The sequence below is a fragment of the Callithrix jacchus genome, chromosome 2, assembly GCF_049354715.1.
Source record: "Callithrix jacchus isolate 240 chromosome 2, calJac240_pri, whole genome shotgun sequence".
Lineage (NCBI taxonomy): Eukaryota > Metazoa > Chordata > Mammalia > Primates > Cebidae > Callithrix > Callithrix jacchus.
The window spans coordinates 48,439,681-48,459,291 of record NC_133503.1 but is presented as its reverse complement, the minus strand read 5'-3'; the positions used below and the strand labels follow the sequence as shown (position 1 = coordinate 48,459,291).

Below are 19,611 nucleotides of genomic sequence, written 5' to 3'. Positions count from 1 at the left end.
GACTGTTTCCTCGCTCCATCTGCCCATCTGTCTCCAGGAACTCGTCTCCCTCTCTATCCAGTAGCTGGTAGTTCAGCTCCAAGCAGGGTTTACCAAAGCACAACAGCTCCCACAATTCATAATCCCAGACTTGTGACACTTTAAAACAGCTCCAATTTAGAAAGATAATGTCACAGGATGGCAGAGATTAGGAAATTCAGGCCCAGAGAGGGGGCAAGACCTGTCCAAGGTCATATAGAAAAGAGGAACAACCCAGGCCTCCCTCCAGACTTCAGGTACAATAGTCTCACCGTGACACTCTTATTTCCAGCACAGATGCAAAATTCTGGAAACAAGATTTTCTCTTCCCTAACTCTAAATTACATAGAGATCAATGGAGATTACAGTTTTCTGGGGGCGTTTCACAGTTGCAACTGTTGCAAAATCATACAATGGCAGGATGTGGCAACTCAGAAAAGACTGGGGATCATTGCTCCCAGGAGAATTCAAGATAATGCAGGGAACTCAGACAGGAGTAGCTGAGGGGTTCCTCTGAAAAAACATCTTTCTTCTCAACCAGGTGGACCTGAGGGGCCACAAGTCTCACATTCCTTTCCAGTTCCTACAACAGTGACTTCAGTGGGTAAGTCACTTCACATCCCTGGGCCTTGGGTTCTTCATCTGCAAAACAGAAATGAAAACCCTCACAAGGATGTGAATTGTGGATGTGAAAATGCTGTGTGAATTTCGCAGTGACATGCTAACATGTATAAAGGTCCATGGGAGTAATAATCATTATGATGGCACTAAGTATCATTCATCTGCATCATTAAACTTACTAAGGGCTGTGCCTGGTGGCTCTATGGTGCGTGGCCCCACCAATTCCTGCTCTATTGGGTCAGGGGCTTGAGTCAGAACAACAAATGAGAAGCTGTGCCCCAGTCTTTGTGTCGATCATTGGGCAAATCCCTGCATGTCTCCCACTTACTCCTAGGGCCTGGGGATGAGCTGTGCAGGCCACAGGGTGATACCACTCATTCCATGTTGCCTGTAAGGCCCAGGGAAGACTCCGGCACTCTCAAAGTTCCTCTCCTTCTGAAACCTTCCCAAGACCGCTCCCCTTTTCCAGAGCTAGTTTCTCTGACGGGAATCTTGGTGTTCCTTCTTCTGATTCTTCCAGACAGGTCGTTCATCCTGCCTGTTCCTCACCCCCACTGGGAGTCCTCTAGTCAGCTCAAAGCCTCCCTTCAAGCTTCCCACCTATTCACTCATTTCTCAGTCATCAGCCACATGATATGCTAGCCTTCATCACAGCCTGGTCCCTGGCTAGGAGGCCTCTCCTATCTTATTGGCCAGCTCCTGCTCATCCCTCAATACCCTTTCTGCTGCAGAAGTTGTCTCGACACTGCACTGGGCACCCTCTATGGCCATCTGCAGATCTGTTCATCCAAGGCAGGGTGCAAGGCTTGCTCAAATCTGAAACCAGTTTTCCGTGCACAGGAAGTGGCTGCTGCACGGCTTCCTCCACTAAGTTGTCATAAACCATCAGGTCACTGGTAACTGTCATTATGATTGATCATAGCACCCAGACACTGCCCTAGTTTTTCAGACATTGTACCTTCTCATCTTTTCCACTCAATTGCCCACTGAGATATATATCATCACCCCATTTCACAGGTGAGGAAACTAAGGCCCAGGCAGAATAAGTAGCACACCCTAAGTCACTCAGTAACTGACAGACCCTGGACTCAGGCCCTGACTCAGAGCTCTGTTCTTCACTGTTTTCGGCTGCCTCCCGCTGGCCATCAAAACCCAGACCCTGGGCTGTGCTCATCACCTGGAACGGGCTGGAACTGCCCCTCCTCTGGTTGTTTCGATACTAGATCATTGAAAATCTTCTGGCAGGCAGCTGAGCAAAGGAGGCTTGGCTCCTCACCCACTCCTTAGGCCCACCCTGCTCTCCCTGGGACGTGATCCACCAACCTGGGTCTGCTCTAGCCTCTAAGGAGATGGGCCTCTGGCAAAGCAGCTTCCACTCAAGACACCGCCACTGTCCTCTGGTTTTGCCTGCTATGGTGCCTGCCCACTGTCCACCCCCCACCCCACAGGGAGGTGTAGATCCAGGCACAGGGGGAGATTGACACATTCCTGTTGGGGGTGGACCAGAAAGTACAAGTCAAGCTGCCACTCCTTCAGCCACTGGGACAAAGAGCAGTGCTAGAGAAGGCTGGAGGCCCCAGGCCCTGCTGGGCAGGTACCCACTGTCCACGCCCACAGCACAGGGAAGAGCTGTTGCCCAACCCCAAGGAGAAAGTGGTATGAGGGCACTGGGGCACTGGGGCATGATTTCTTGGGGCGGGGCCCCAGTCATGCCTGCCTGCTGGGCCCTGGGGACCTCTGTGTGGCATGGTCAGCAAAGGAGCTATGTCCCCAGGCCCCACACTCACCCTCAGAGACTCAGGCTCACCTGAAGAATGAGGCTGAAAGTATTTTTCTCCCAGGGCTGTTGTGAGGCTTAGGTGAGCTCAGCAGCCTGTACAGCTTAAGGCCTTAGCCAATTATTCACTCATTCAAGACACATTCAGTGATGCAAAGGAATGAAGCTGGACTCTTATCTAACGCCATATATAAACATTAACTCCAAATGCATCAAAGATGTAAATGAAAGAGTTCAAACTAAAACTCTTCGAAGAAAACAAAGCAGGCAAAGGCTTCATGACATTAGACCTAACAATGATTTCTTAGGTATGACACCAAAGGCAGGGGCAACAAAAGAAAAAATAGACAAATTAAACTACATGGAAATGCTTTAATTTTGTAAATTAAAAGATACTATCAACAGAATAAAAAGGTGACTCGTCCTCTTTCCTTGCCAAACGCAGCATGGCTCGTGGTCCCAAGAAGCATCTGAAGCAGATAGCAGCTCCACAGCATTGGATGCTGGATAAATTGACCAATGTGTTTGCTCCTCATCCATCCGCCAGTTCTCACAAGTTCAGAGAGTGTCTCCCCATCATTTTCCTAAGTAACAGGTTTAAGTATGGCATGACAGGAGATGAGGTAAAGAAGACTTGCATGCAGCAGTTCATTAAGATCAATGGCAAGGTCTGAACTGATATGACCTACCCTGCTGAATTCAGGGATGTCATCAGCATCGACAAGATGGGAGAGAATTTCTGTCTGATCCATGACACGGACGGTTGCTCTGCTGTACCTCGTATTACACCTGAGGAGGCCATGTACAAGTTGTGCTACGTTGAGAAAAATCTTTGTGGGCACAAAAGGAATCCCTCATCTGGTGACTCAAGATACTCGCATCATCCGCTATCCTAATCCCCTCATCAAGGTGAATGAGCCCATTCAGATTGATTTGGAGACGAGAAGATCACCGATTTCATCAAGTTCGCCACTGGTAACCTTGTGTATGGTGACTGGAGGTGCTACCCTGGGAAGAACTGGTGTGATCACCACCAGAGAGAGGCACCCTGGATCTTTGACGTCGTTCGTGTGAAAGATGCCAATGGCAGCAGCTTTGCCACTCAACTTTCCAACATTTTTGTTACTGGCAAGGGCAGCAAACTATGGATTTCTCTTCCCCGAGGAAAAGGTATCCGCCTCACCATTGCTAAAGAGAGAGACAAAAGACTGGCTGCCAAACAGAGCAGCGGGTGAAATGGTCTCTGGGTAACGTGTTAGATCTTTGTACATAATTAAAAATTATGTGGCATGATTAAAGAAAAAAAAAGGGCAACTCATAGAATGGGAGAAAATATTTGCAAATCAGATCTGATGAGATTAATATCTCAAATATAAAAAGAACTAAATAACAACAACAAAAAACAAACAATCCAATTTCTTTTTATTGTACTTTAAATTCTGGGGTACCTGTGCAGATCTTGCAGGATTGTTGCAGGGGTACACACATGCCATGGTGGTTTGCTGTCTCCATCACCCCCCGTTATCTACAGCAGGTGTCAAACAACCCAATTTTAAAAGACAGGCAGTGACTTGAAAAGACACTTATCTAAAGAAGATACGCAAATGGCCAATAAATACATGAAAAGATGGTCAATAGGGAAATGCCAATTAAAACTACAATAAGATACCACCTCACACTATGGATAGCTACCATTAAAAAAAAACAAACAAGGCCAGGCACCGCGTGGCTCATGTCTGTAATCCCAGCACTTTGGGAGGCTGAGGCAGGAGGATCATGAGTTCAGAGTTCAAGACCAGCCTGGCCAACATAATGAGACCCCGTCTCTACTAAAAATACAAAAATTACCCAGGCATGGTGGCATGCACCTGTAGTCCCAGCTACTTGGAAAGCTGAGGCAGGAGAAACGCTTGAACCCGGGTGGGGGCGGAGTTTGCAGTGAGCCGAGACCGTGCCACTGCACTCCAGCCTAGGCAACAAGAACAAAGCTCATCTCAAGAAAAAACAAGCAAACAGAAAACAGTGTTAGAGAGGATGTGGAGAAATTGGGACCCTTGTGCACTGTTGTTGGGAATGTTAAATGGTACAGCCACCAAGGAAAATAGCATGGTGGTTCCTCAAGAAATTAATGATAGAACTACCATACAATCTAGAAATTCCACCTCTGGGCATATACCCAAATCAGTTGAAAGCAGGGTCTCCAAGAGATATTTGTGTGCCCATGTTCACAGCATCATCATTCACAATAGCTAAAATCTGAAAGCAACTCAAGTGTTCATCAACAAATGAATGGATAAGCAAATTGTGGCATATTCAGTGAAATATTATTCCACCTGAAAAAGGAAGAAAATTCTGACATATGCCCCAACAGCAACGAGCCTTGATGACCTTATGCTAAGTGAAATAAGCCAGCCACGAAAAGACAAATACTGTGATTCCACTCATATAAGAAACCATATCACAACCAAAATCATAGAGTCAGAAAGTAGAGTGGCAGTCATTTGAGGAGATGACACCTGGCAGGACTGGAAGGAGGTGAGGAAGCAGCAAGCCATGGCAATGCCTGGGAAGAGCATTCCTGGCAGTGGGAACAGTATGTGCAAAGGCCTCACTACACTGGCTAGAATACTAATTCTATTATCAGTGGAGCCGCACCCTGAACTCACCACAGAAGCAGCACATAGAGATGGGATGGCATGAACTGGGCATCAGAAGTGGATTCTAGTTCTGTTGCTACTCCTCAGCTAGTTCATGGTCTAGGACCATGGCCAGTACCCCCCGATCTTTAAAGGTCCTGATAAATCAAACTGTCACTGGTCTGCGAGTCTGCAGGTGACTTGTGTTCTCTCAGGCTGCCTTCTTCTTCCTCTCTTTCAACCTACTCACCTCTTACAGTAATCCTAACCCCCCCACCTCCTAAGAGCTGTCCCATACGTGGGGGTGGGTTTGAGGATCAAGGAGGACAAACACAGGAACAAAGACAAATATGTGAAAACTGATTACTGGCAGGATCCTACCAAGTCACTCTCTGGACCTCTATTTCCCCATCTGTAAAATGGGAATACTCCTTTTGCCTATGACATAAGATTGATGTGAAGATCCAATGGAAATACCTGATAAAGAAGCTGCCCTGCTCTGCACAGGCATCATTATAAAGCAGCTTTCGATCTATTCCCTGGTCATTCACATCCTAAATGCTAGCCTGTGCCCCACACTGAGGCAGGAAAGAAAGAGCAGAGGGAATAGGCAGAGTTCATGACAGACACTGGCTCCCACCAGTAATCCCAGCACTTTGGGAGGCCGAGGCAATAGGATCACTCAAGCCCAGAAGTGTGAGACCAGCCTGGGCAATATAGAAAGATCCTGTCTCTACAAAAAGTAAAAAATTACCCAGGTGTGGTGGGTGGCACATCCCTTTAGTCCTAGCTACTCAAGAGGCTGAGGTGGGAAGATCCCTTGAGCTCAAGAGGTTGAGACTGCAGTGAGCCTTGATTACACCAGCTTAGGCAATAAAGAGTGAGACCTTGTCTTAAAAAAAAAAAGTCACAAAGCTAAAATTTGAATCAAACAGACTCTAAAGCCCAAGCTCTGAAGAATCATCAAGTGCCACTGTTTCTTGAGGCCAATCGGCATTTATCTAATGCCCAACTACTTACTACCCTATGCAGCCTTGGAAACATAAAAGGCAATACCTAGAGATTGCATCAACTTTCAAAGAAAGCTTGATGGCTAGACTAACTCATTCATCTGGCATCATCAAGGAATTATGTATGCTCACAATATGCAAAGTTATAAATAACTCTGAATGCTGAAACTTTTGCCTGCTTTTGATAGACTTCCTATTTTTGATGGTAATTCCAAAATGTACTTCACACTTTCTTGCTTTCTCAGAGAACGCTGAACAGCATGTACCTTTCCTCAGAGACGATACATACACTGGCTTCATCACCAATGAGCTTTGCACTTTCGCATAGTAATGTATTCAGGAAGAAGACAGGTGTGCAGAACCCCTCAGCCCCTCACTAATTGGCCTCAGGTTGGCTTTGGTGCTAGAGCCCATGTGTCTGCCGCTGGTAGAACCTCGCCTCTCACCCCGTGCCTACATAGCCACACACTAACAGAACCAACGTGCTGCTTCTCATGTCATGGGGCCTCGACATGGCTGCCAAGCTTGTAAGAACCCTGTGCAAACTAAGAGCAAATTGGCCCTAAGGAGGAAAGGTACAGGGTGCAACATAGGAGGAGATTCCAAGCAAGGGAAGATCCACATGGCATGGGGGTTAATCTTCCTGGGCTGGACACTGTGGTCACTGGTTCCCAAGTCCTCTCTTGCCCCTTCACCTCCCTGGATTTCTGTTCCTTCCTCATGAGTGCAGGCAGCCTGCCTAGTAAGTGGATGGGTCATGGGCATGAGGCCTAGTGTAAGGTGCTGATTTCAATCCCCTGGGAAGATGTGGGGACATTTGACCAGACATCTCCCTGCACATACCAAGACTCCCTGCAGATACCACCCATTTACTCTCTCTGGAGCAAGTGGGTGGGTCATGTGCATGAGGCCTAGAGTAAGGTGCTGGTTTCAATCCCCATGGGAAGATGTGGGGACATTTGACCAGACATCTCCCTGCAGATACCAAGACTCGTGAAACTCTGAGCCCCTCCCCAGCTGAGGCAGAGCCATACCTGGAAAGATTGGATTCCTAGCAGTGGTTTATTATTCCACAAAGATCTGTGCGCTGGAGGTATATTCTGATAGTGGGTTCTGGAGGCTCCACCAAGTGTTTGCCTTTGATCCATTGTGTGCAAGGTTTACCTTGGTGACAAGGGCAGGGGACTCCTTGTGGGGACTGGTATGATACTCCCACACTCACCTCACCCACAAATTCTAACATGACTCCAGGCACAAAGAAGGACCTCTGGGGTCAGGCAAACAGGCAAATGTGAAAGATCGAACAGCGTTTGCTCATCGTTCCATCATCCAACGACTATTTATTGGAGCCTACAGTGTGCCAGGGACTGTTAAGTCACTGGGGAATTTGATGAAAAACCAGCTTGATGAGGTCCCTTTCCTTAGGGAGCTCCAGTCCCAACTGGGTAAAGAAGAGGGAACAGTAAAGAATAAATACGGCAGGGCGTGGTGGCTCATGCCTGTCATCTCAGCACTTTAAAAGGCCAAGGCAGGCCTGGCCAACATGGAGAAATACCATCTCTACTAAAAATACAAAAACTAGCCGGGCGTGGTGGTGGACGCCTGTAATCCCAGCTACTCAGGAGGCTGAGGCAGGAGAATCACTTAAGCTACAGAACAGCACCAGTGCCACAAACTCTGGGGTGGACCTAGGTCCGCCCAGCTGTAAAAGGGGAATAGCACTGGGACTACTTCACGGGGTTCCTCTGAGATTAAAGGGAGGCAGAGGGTGCAGTTGAACCTGGGAGGCGGAGGTTGCAGTGAGCTGAGTCGCACCACTGCACTCCAGCCTGGGTGACAGAGTAAGACTGTGTCTCAAAAAAAAAAAAAAAAAGAACACATAAACGAAGGTTATAAAGGGCTAAGGCTACAGTTTACATTTAACCAGGCTCCAGGGAAGGCCAGAGTAGGGAACAGGCCTGGCACACAGTGGGCACTAACAAATGGATGTTCTCCCCATACAAACCTCTTCTGTACCCCGCATCTTGGCTGTGGGGGCACTACTCTGAGCTCCCTGCCCTCTTACCTATATATAGTGATTTCCACTGAGCCCCACAGCTGAGGCAGCGTACAGGCCCCACCACCCACCCCAGCCACACCACAGATGCCTCCTGTTACCCCATTCCAGTCCTTTCTGTGTGCTCAGCCAGATTAGCCACACTGCAGGGGTTAGGACCATGTGCTCTAGATTGCCTGGTATAGGAGAGGAGCTGCAGAACAGCACCAGCGCCACAAACTCTGGGGTTGACCTAGGTCTGCCCAGCTGTAAAATGGGAATAGCAGTTGGACTGCTTCATGGGGTTCCTCTGAGATTAAATGTGATTACACACATGAAGGATATGACACAGGGCCTGATCTCTTGAAGGGGGCATAGTAGTTGTTGATGTTCTCACCATCATCATCATCATCATCATCATCATCGACATAGTTGAAGATGAGGCCTGCCTGGGGACCCTTAACACCAGGGTTCATGTTAAGAATATTATGTGGCTGTGCTCTTACAGTAGTGGGTACACTATGGCATTGCCATACACAGTATTTGACAAATAGATGGACAGTCAGAAAAACGGGCATTGGAAGCCTTAAACCCATTCCCAGTAGTCTGCTTCTACCAGCCATGCAGGGTTTTGAGGTGTTTTGAGCAGGGTCTGCTGTGGTCTGTGACTGCTAGCAGCATGAAGGCCGGGTTGCCCTTAGTACCAAGGATCCAGAGCAGGGCCCTCCCCAGTGTTCTGGGTACCACACTTCCTTGCAGAGAGCCTGAGACCAGAAATAAAGGCGCGAGCAGCCACGTTGCCAAGGCTGTTTGCCATGGCAACATCAGGGAGTGACTCGTGGGCCGGCTGCTGCAACTGCTCAGGGCCTGGTTGGTTTCTAACATCTCCTCGCTTTCCCTCTGCTAAATGACTGTGTTCTGCCAGGCAATCACAAGGAAAAAATACGGCTGCAGAGCTGTAGGGGAGCATCTATCTCTCAGCCAAGCAGAGCTTGCCCGGCTGAGTTCCCAGACAGTGGATCCCAGACAGTTGAGTCCCAGCTACTCAGAGCCAGCCCTGGCCAAGCAGAAAGCAGCCCAGGGCTCTGTCTTGCCACTGCTGAGTGACCTGAAGGCATCCTCTGGTCTGTTTCTAGTCTGATTCTTCCCTTCAAGGTAAGGGCATTAAGCAAGATGGTCTCTAGGGACTCCCAACTCCCAGAAAGCTCAAACTGACATTTGTGTGTTTTATATCTTACATCATCATCGTTGTCATCATCCTAGTGACTACCATTTATTGAGTGCTTACTATATGTCAGGTGATGCTGCCAGAGTTATCTGCAGCTATCTTTTTTTTTCTTGAGATGGCGTCTCACCCTGTTGACCAGGCTGGAATGCAATGGCACAATCTTGGCTCACTGCAACCTCTGCCACCTGGGTTCAAGCGATTCTCCTGCCTCAGCCTCCCAAGCAGCTGAAATTACAGGTATGTGTCGCCATACTCGGCTAATTTTTGTATTTTTAGTAGAGATGAGGTTTCACCATGCTGGCCAGGCTGGTCTCAAACTCCTGATCTCAGGTGATCCGCCCTCGTTGGCCTCCCTAAGTGCTGGGATTACAGGCATGAGCCACTGTGCCCGGCTGCAGCTATATTAAGTTATCCTACAGAAAGAATACTATTATTATCCCCAATCTGGGAAATAATATATGAAGAAACTGGGGTCAGAGAGGTTAAGATACTTGCTCAAGGTCACACAGCTAGTAAGTGGTAGAGCCCTGATTTAAACCATAGGCAGTTAAAACTCCAAAGCCCAGAGCTCAGAACCACTCTGGGGTATTTCTTCTCCTCTCTTCAAGTGGCATCTCATTAGATGTGGTTTCCTAAGTCAGTATTGTGGCACTTGCTAAGGCCGGATAGGAACCCTCGTCACCTGCCCCAGAAGTTGAGAGGAAAAAATGCTCTGCAAGAGGAACCTCAGGGCCTTGACTAGATCAAGGACCAGGAGCTCAGGGGGAAGACAAATGGCAGGGTCTGCATTACATGTATGTCTTTTTAATATTAACAAGGGTTACTACTCATTGAGCATTTCTGAACACTTTACAGATACTGCCTCAACTATTCTTCACTAAAACCCTTCAAAGTATATTCTACTGTGGGCCCCATTTCCTAGATAGCAAAGGAAGGCCCAAAGAAATTCTCTGCCAAGCTCACAGGGCTTTGCCCCAAGCAGATCTCAATCCTACAATTCAGAGCCTTCTCAGCCACTAAAACAAACAATTAAGGCAAATGTTTATTTTCTTACCTAAAACACCAAACAGTCATTACAGGCCTTTGGGGGTAATTAATCAATGACTTTATCCTACCATTTGTGAAAGTCTCTCAGGTCTTGTCTCCTACTCTAGATCTGGGTGGGAATTCGGTCTCTATCCTGAGGAAAGAGCAGGGTGCGCGTACAGGAGCCCAGATGCCACCAAGAGCCTGTCAACCCTGTGTCCAGCCCAACTGGGTGACCTCAGGTCAGGCCCCTCCTCTCTGAGCTCTGTGAATCCAGCTGCTGACACCTCGGCTCTGCCTCCCTCACTGGGTAAGTCTGAGAATCTCATGAGAGAACTCATGGTCAGCTGCAAGGGGTGCAGTGGGACCTTTGGGATTTAGGAATGACATGAGAAGGAAGAAAATGCCGTCAGTCCAGGAGTGGTGGTAGAACTTGCCCCAGGGTCCCACAGCCACCCAGGGCAATGGTGTCTCTCAGAGGACTACCCTCCCTGGGCCCTCCCCAAGAGCTAAGGCCCACCACACCCCCAAGACCTGAAACTGGAAATGAACTTGCCAGGAAGTCAGGCCTGGGCCTCCTCCAGCTAAGCAGCTGGACCTCAATGTCTTCTCTTCTGGAAAAGGCAAGGTGAACCTTTTATCTCCAAGGACCCCTGCCCCAAGCCTGGAAGGAGAGAGAGCTGCTCATAGCCAAGGTTCAAATCCCAGGCTAGCTGCTCACTAGCTTTGAGACCCTGAGCAACTGACCCAACCTCCCTGCAGTTTCGTCACGTACAAAAGGGGAAAGCCAACCTCACAGTTATTGGGAGAAATCCATGCAATGGCACTCCGAAGTCTCTTCAGATATGCACTGAAATAGTCACAGATGAAATGACATGGAGTAAGAGTGGCTGCACGTCTTTTACAGTGGACGCTGGGTGATGGAGGGATGGGGATTCGCCATATTGTTCTCCCTACTGTCTACTTCTGTATGAGTTGACATTTTCCATAGTCAAATGTTTCAAATACAAAATTCCTTTCAGAGAACCTGACATTGAAACATATAAAACACTCTTCTGGGCAACCACAGTGCTAGTCCAGGATAAAAATAATTTCTTGTCCTCCCAGAGCTTTCAGTCCAGTTGTAGGATTAAAAGCACACACCAGATACCATGGGATAGTAAGTGGCACATGCCATGTGAGTGGTGGACGCAGAAGTAGTTAGCTTCAAGGCTTTCTCCAGAGAGGACGGCCTTTCAAGAGGGGGCTTAAAGTTCAGGTAGGCTATAAATACACTAAAATGACAGGGCTGGTAGTGAGGAGAGGACATTCCAGCTCATTCCACCAGACTTGTATTAGTCCATCCCTTCCCAGGAACACATGGACTGAAGATATAAAACAAGAAGCAGTGACTGCCCTGAAGAGGCTCATAGTCTAGCATATTCATTCACTCAGTAAGGACTGACTCCATGTCTGTTATGTTTCAGACACTGATCTATTCATTGTGGTGGAAAACAAGGGGGATGAAATGAATGAAAATCCTTGTCTTTGTGGAACTTAACCTCCAAGAGTGATTTCCTAACACTTAATGAGATCTATATGAGAAGAGATATATCTATTATTTGGTGCTTATTCTATGCCAGGCATGTGCCACGTGCTTTAAATCCATGTTGCTATTCAATTTTCATTGACTCCTCACAACAATCTTTTTTGTTTTGTTTTGTTTTTGAGACAGAGTCTTACTCTGTCACCCAAGCTGGAGTGTAGTGGCATGATCCCAACTCACCACAACTTTTACCTCACTGGTTCAAGTAATTTTCCTGCCTCAACCTCCCAAGTAGCTGGGATTACAGGCATGCACCACCATGCTCAGCTAATTTTTATATTTTTAGTAGAGACGGGGATTCGTCATGTTGCCCAGGCTGGTCTCCAACTCCGGACCTCAGGTGGTCCGCCCGCCTAAGCCTCCCAAAGTGCTGGGATTACAGGCATGAGCCACCACACCCAGTCTTTTCACAACAACTTTAATCATCGTATCTTCCCACTTGAGGAAATGGAAGCTGAGAGAGGTTACGTGACCTGCCAAAGGCCTCGAAGCTGGCAAATCGCAGAACCAAGACTCAAACCCAGTAAGGGGATTTCAAGGTCAGTGCTCTGCTGGCCCTGCTTACTGCCACACAGATGATGGAACAGCTGGCTTGGAGGGCAGGGAGAAAGTATCGCCAAAACAATGCTTGGTGAGCAGGGCTCGCAGAATGAATCATGGAAATGGAGACAGAGGACACAGAAAAGAGCAGCTGAGTCTAAGCCTCCAGAAGGGAAAATCATGGTTTTCCTGGGGAGGTACAGGATCCCAAAGTAAGAGCAAACAGCTCAAGATAAAGTCAAGGGCCTAACTCTCCAACTTAAAGTACCTGAAGGGCCTTAGAAATCAGGTTTCAAGTTAGGCTTTAATTTAAAATATTGGACAGCTGAGCTATCAAGCCAACAAAGTCATGGAGGACCCTTAAATGCCTATCAGCAAGTGAAAAAAAAAGCCAGTCTGAAAAGACTACATACTGCATGCTTCCAACTATACGGCATTCTGGATAAGGCAAAACCGTGGAGACAGTAAAAAGATCAGTGGTTGTCAGGAGCTGGGGGACAGAAGACATGAAAAGGTGGAACATAAGATTTCTAGGGTAGTGAAACTACTCTGTGTGGTGCCACCATGGTGGATACCTGTCACTATCCATTTGTCCAAACCCACAGAGGGAACCCTAACATAAACTACAGACTCTGGGGTGATGATGATGTATCAGTGCAGGTTCATCAATTATAACAAATCTACGACTCTGGTGGGGGATATTAATAATGGGGGAGGCTATGCACATTGCGGGGGAAGGGCACAGAGATGGCAGATCTCTGTGTCTTCCTTTCAGTTTTGCTGTGAACCTGAAATTGCTCTAAAATAATAAAGTCTTTTTAAAAAGTACTGGGGAACTATGGGAGATGTGTGAGCGCAAGACTGATGTCAGACTGCTGCACTCTAAGAGGTCTGATCTGCCATCAGGGCTAAGACAAAGTCTGGTGTGGCAAAGATCTGTTTGGTAGTAACAGCAGGAATCTAGTTATGAACAGAAGAAAACATAGATCAGAAGGGGAAAAGAACAGAAAGGACAAGCCAAGCAATTTTCCATCAGCTGAGTGTCAGTGGGATGGATGTGAGGCACTCCGAATACCTTGAAGGAAGACAGATAGAAACTGACCCTGATCATTTTCTTCCAAATGACTTTATTTGGGTTCCCTTCACCCTGACATAATAAGAATTATGCTTCTCTTCTTTACACAAAAAAAGATTGCATGCATGAAAATTAGGTTCATAATTAATCCTGTCCTTCTAAAAGTGCTTCGAAGAGAGAATTATTCCAAGTTTCATGAGCAGCAGGTTAATGCTCATTTTAGATACACTGTATTATTTCACTCCCAACCCTGAGAGTTAGGGCCTATTATCCTCATTTCAGGGATTGAGAAACTCAGGCCTAGAGAAGCAGAGGGACCTAAGAGTTCTGCATTCTTTCTATACAATCAGTGTGCCTTCATTTGCTCAAGGTTCTAGAAAGCAATGAAGAACAAAAACAGAGAGTAGTCCCTGACTTCAAGGAGCTTGGAGTCAAGTGGTCTGGGAACACTGCTCACTAATGCTGGCTCTTCTACTTACTCAAAGGTAATTAATTAGTCTTCCACAAGTCAGTGAGTTCTCTGAAGCTGTCTAAGATCTGCACAGCTGTGCAACAGCACCTACATTTTGCACAATCTCTGAGAATGAAATGTAGTAGTGCAAACAGAAGGATAAGAAAACTGCATGGGGTCTAGGGGATACTCAGTAAACATCACTGATGATGACAATGATGAAGGAGAAGACAAGAATCAACACTGCAACATTCTTGTTATGTGTTTCCAAGCCTGAGCCCCCTTTGCAAGGCTGCTTCTCACTTGCACCTTGAGTCTTTCTTCTACTATTCCAGAGGAAGAAGGAAGAGGGTGACTCAAGTGGCACAGTGGAACGTCTGCCTGGCCTGCACCAGCTGGGGAGAGGAGGGCCCCAAGGTAAAGGGGAAATATGAGCTCCTGGGGCCCCGCTGCTGGGCCATTGCCTTTCCTGGGTTTCACAGGCATCCTGATCATTAGCACCAGCCAGGAAATCCCAACGAAAATAGAGCCCAGGTCTCTGGTGAACATGACCCCTTCTGGCTCAGGTGAAGAAGTTACTCGCCCTGGTCTCATACAGATGAATAATGGGCAGACGCACCCAGTGAAGACTACACTTCAACCTGCTCCCACACACTATACATTTGTCCAAGCCCACAAACTGATTTGAAAAGGAAGTTGGCCTTGGCTCCAAGGGGTGTTTGGAGCCATTTTCTCAGTTCTCCATGTGGCAGGGGTCTGTTCTGAGTGCTCAGTCCCAGCTTTAGGACAACGAGGGGACAGGATACCAAGTGCAAAATGGGCCAAGGTCAGAAACACAGAACCACAAATGGCCCTTGATCATATGGGGAAAAGTTCCGCATCACAAGCAATCAAATAAATGCACATTAAAACAATAAGGGTAATAGAATTTATTGATGAACAGACTGGTAAAAATGAAAAACAATGAAAACATCAAACAGTTATCTGGGTATAGGAAACCAGATATGCTGGCGTGCGAATAAGTACAATCTTTCTAGAAGGCAATCCAGGAATGGGTTTGCAAAATGCCTGCACGGTTTTTCTGATGGAGTAATTTCACTTCTAGGAATAAAAAAAGGAGCGAAGAGATACACACAGAGATATTCATTTTAGCACTGCTTACCATAGCAAAATAAAAAAATTAAACAACTTAAATGAGTAAAAAATTGATTAAATACATTCAGTTCGATCCTCAATGAAACATTAGATAACCAATAAGATATTAAGCAAAATATTTACTGACGTGGAAAGATGCTTACAGCATACTGTTTGGAGGAGGAAAAAAAAAACAAATTACAAAACAGTGAGATTCCAAGTTACAAATCAGTATATTCAAGATGACCCCCACTTTTCTTTTTTTCTTGAGACGGAGTTTCACTCTTTTGCCCAGGCTGCAGTGAAGCAGCTCAATCTTGGCTCACTGCAACCTCCACCCCTCCGGGGTGGAGCGATTCTCCTGCTTCAGCCTCCCGAGTAGCTGGGATTACAGGTGTGTGCCACCACGCCTGGCTAATTTTTGTATTTTTAGTAGAGAGACGGGGTTTCACCATGTTGGCCAGCCTGGTCCCGAACTCTTGACCCCGGGTGATCCACCTGCCTTGTGCTATAATTACAGGCATAAGCCACCGACCCTGGCGACTCTTATTTTTTAAGAACAAGATGTGATCTAGATGAACAAGAGAGAAACAGTCTAGAAATATACATCACAATAGTGGTTATCTTTGGGTCACGTTACACATTTCTAATTTTTTTTCTTTATGCTTGGCAGTATTTTCTAACAATTCTATAAATATTTTTAAATCATGAGGGGTTGGAACAGATGATTTCTACAATTCCCGCCAACTCTGACATTTTGTGCGTCTGACTGATGCCGTAAGAGACTTCAAATAGCCCATATTTAGTATGGGCTTGCTGTGTGGCCTTTGGGGTCTAAGCCTTTGCCCACAGCGGCAGCCCTCTGCATTCCTCTCTCCCATAACTCGCTGCCTAGCTGTCTCCCCTGCCAGCCTGGGAGCTTCTGCTTGGCAGGACACAGCTGCACCCCTGTCTGTAATCCACGTGCCTAGCCAAGAGCTAAGCAAAGGAACACAGCTCAGCATGCTGACAGGTGCCATGCAGGCACAATGATAAAAGCCACAACTCTAGTGCTAGAATCTTACTGGACACCAGACTCACACAAAGTGCTTGGTTGTATAACACAGATGCAGAAAACCAGAGGAGAGAAAGCAGGGCGCTCGGGGCTGGGAGGGCCTACTAGAGAAGGCCAAGCAGGATGGGTGGGTGAGGGCACTCCGGGTCCGGGCACAGCCTGAGCAAAGGTGAAGCCACCCACAGTCCTTTGGGATCCATGTCTCAAAGCTTTCCAAGAAACTTTCACAATCCTTGTTCTGCTAAATTTCTGTACTTTGGCCCCAATGGGTAAAAGTTAAGTCTCCTAAACAGAAGTCCTGCCTCTAAATCTAACCCTGGAATAGCCACCAAAGACAACAACAATCTTTTGGGACCGAGACAATGAATTACCATTTAATCCACTGTCCCCAAAGCTCCCAAAGAGAGAGGGAGGAGGGGAGGGTGAGGGTAAGGTTGGGGGAGGAGAGGGGGTTGCAGGCACAACCAGAACATCTCACATGCAAACACGGCTCACCCCCACCACCAGGCCATTGGATTCTCTTGCCGCACCACCAGCCCCATTTGACAGATGGAGGAAATGAGGCTTGGAGAGTTCAAATGGCTTGCCCCAGGGTCACCCAGCCAGAGAGTGGGGAAGGTGACTCCACTCAGGCCTTCTGACTCCAAGTCCAGTGCTATTTCGAGGTAACACACAGGACCTGGAGTCAGGAGCCCTGGGTGGCTCTGTCACCCTCTGGCTGCGTGGTCCCGTACAAGCCGCTCACTCCTCGCAGCCTCTTTCCCCAACTGTAAAATGAGGAGGCGCACGCTGGGCCCGCCCAGGTCCTTTTCCGGCTGGGCTGTGCGAGCCTTCTAGGGGCGGCTCAAAGCTCATCCTATCAATTACATTTCCCAAGTTGGGCCGGCATAGATCACCAGAAGATCCTTGGGCTGTCACGTGGTTAAGAAAAAAAAAAGCAAATGTCCCAGATTAACTTTCACTGCACTGTTCCTGCTGACACCTGATTACTCAATTTTCTAGTTTCCTCGGGTGAAATATTTCTGCTAGCTAGGCTCGCTAGGTAGCTAAAAGGGCAAAATAATTAATCATTGCTAAGCCAAACACTGAAGATGGAGTTTAAATCCGGGGTATGGTCCAAAGCGGACAGTTCTTGCAATGGGTCCCTGAAGGAGTCTCCGGCTATTTCAGGCCTCCCTCCTCATCCGAATTTCAGCGGAGAGATTAGGAGACGCCCCCAGGCAATTGAGAGATCTGGGGACAGAATCGTCCCTGGAGAGACTCTGCCCCTCCTCCCGAAGTCAGTCTCCCTAACCCCAAGCTCTAGGCTCCGGGAGTACGGAGGCTGGGACCCGCCTTCGGCGCAGACACCGGCGCGGGGCGTGTGACGGAGCCTGGCGACGGCGGCGGGAGCTCCACCGCAGTTTCGTCAGAGGTAAAGGTACGCGCCCGGCGCGCACGGCGTGTGCACACACACACACACACACACGCGCGCGCGCAACACGCTCACCACACACTCCCCCTACCTCGAGAAGCGCAATCACACGCCACCAGCCCCTCCGGCCTCTACCGCGAACCCACCCGAGCGTGCCCGCCACCGACCACGCGGCCCCGCGGCTCCCCTACGCAGCGGCGTCTGCAGCTGGCCAGGGCCGGCCTGCCTCCCGCGTGGCGGGCTTCCTGCCACGCCGCGCTGTCCCAGCAGCCGGCCCGAAGTCGCCACCCGGAGTCCGCCCGGAGCTGAACGTCTAGGCTGCGGCGTCCCCTCCAAGTCGCGTTTCACCGCAAGGAGTCAGCTTGCAACCTCTCCCCGCCCACCCGGTCCCATGACAGCTGCTGCCGCCCAAAGACTGGCAGATTATAACAAGAAGCAAAGTTTCCCTCTCTCTCCTCCCACCTCCCTCCCCCCCATCTACGCCTTCCCCCTCCTTTCCACTGTTATGCAAAACGGGCCGGCACCGGCGCTCCCACTCCAGGTACTAAATCAGCCCCCGCGAGCCGCGCCCGGTTCCGCCCGGCTGCCCCTCTCCGTGCCCAGGCGTGTGCCAGCACCCAGGGGCTCCTCCGAGGTTCCGCTGCAACCCCAGCTTCCCTGTGACCCGCAGCCGGGCGCCAGGAGAAAAAGCCCTAACTCTGGAGCCAAACTTTATGCTTGCAACAGGCATTGGGTGGGGAAAATGGGGGAGGGGTGGGGGGCGCGCACACCTCGTGCTGACATTTTTGGTAGCTGCTTGTCCCAGCAGCACCCTTCTCCCAGTCTCCAAGCCACCAGCTTCCTCGCCTCCCCCCACCCCGCGGCACACCAGAGCACTCTCTCCTGTCACGCGCGTGTCGCCAGTGGGGCTCCCGGTCTCAGCCAAAGCCTGGGACTCCGCCTCGCCTTCCCTTCCCCCTGCATCGTGGAGCGCGCGCCGGGACCGCGCGCCGCAGGGGGACCCAGGCGCCCCCAGAGAGTCCTTCCGCCCCCATCCTGCCTGGCTTTTTCCCCCAGAGGGCTCCGCCGGATAGCGAAACCAGGAAGACGCCGTCTCCGCCCGCATGTCCACGTGCCCCGCAGACCCCTGTGCCTTTAGCTGGCAACTGGCAGGAAACTCCGCGCTGCTAGCGCGGGTAGAGAGCCGCGGAGGGCCAGCAACAGCACTCGGGGGACTGGAGGCTGGAGGACTAGAGGACTCCGGAGACAGAGGCTGCGCCCGTGCCGGGGCCACAAGTCCACGTGAAAGTACGGCAGCAAGTGCCGGGCGCTGAGGGCGCGCCTCCAGCACCCAGCGACAGCCTGAGGGTACCCCACACCGTGGCGCGCCTCCACCTGCCCAAGGAAGCGCGATACCCCCAGCTCTGCCCGCGGGGGGGCAGACTCTAAGCGGCCAAGGCTAGACCCTCCCCAGCGGCCGTAGCGCCCCCAGCGCTCCAACACACTCGGGGAGACCTTCGGCTCCCAGCCCCGGTAACGGAGCGCATCGCAGGGCGCCTGGAAGGGGGGCTCTGCAGCCTGGAACCCCCAGTACCCCAGGGCGCCCACCGCTGCCTCCCGGCCTCGGCGGCGGCGGCTGCGGCTGCGGCCCCCGCAGCTCAGTACCCCTGGCCCAGGGCCCGCAGCCCCGGCGGGCCGTACCTGCGTGTCAGCGAGATAGTTGAGGAAGAAGGAGGAGAGCTCTTCGTCCAGCAGCGCGCCGCAGTCGTTCCCCGCCATCTTCCAGCCGCGGCTGCAGCGTGCGGCGGAGTCAACGCCGAGCCGGCCCGGGGGGAGGGAGCCAGCGAGCGAGCAAGGGAGGAGGGAGGAGGGAGCAAGGCCGGCGGGAGGCGGAGGGCGGAGCTCGAGCCCCCGGCTGCCGCAGGGCCACTGGCTGCGGGGGCGGGGCCGCGCGGCGCCCGCGGGAGCCGGGGGTCGCTCACCCACTTTCCTGCGCCTAGTCTGGCGCGGCGGCCGGCTCCAGCAGCC

The 19,611-nt window shown here is 49.9% G+C and overlaps 1 protein-coding gene across 6 annotated transcripts in view; it reads right to left on the bottom strand.

Moving 5' to 3' along the window:
- Positions 1 to 19,411, bottom strand: part of PPARGC1B (PPARG coactivator 1 beta) — a 122,661-nt gene extending 103,250 nt beyond the window's left edge. For all 6 annotated transcript variants that reach the window (XR_013531508.1, XR_013531510.1, XM_002744360.6 and 3 more), the window contains exon 1: positions 19,285 to 19,411. Coding sequence is in view for 4 of the 6 variants with exons in the window: in XM_002744360.6 (XP_002744406.1) it covers positions 19,285 to 19,362 (78 nt within the window). In the remaining 2 variants the exon portion in view is untranslated. The remainder of the gene's footprint in view (positions 1 to 19,284) is intronic.
- Positions 19,412 to 19,611: the final 200 nt, after the last annotated feature.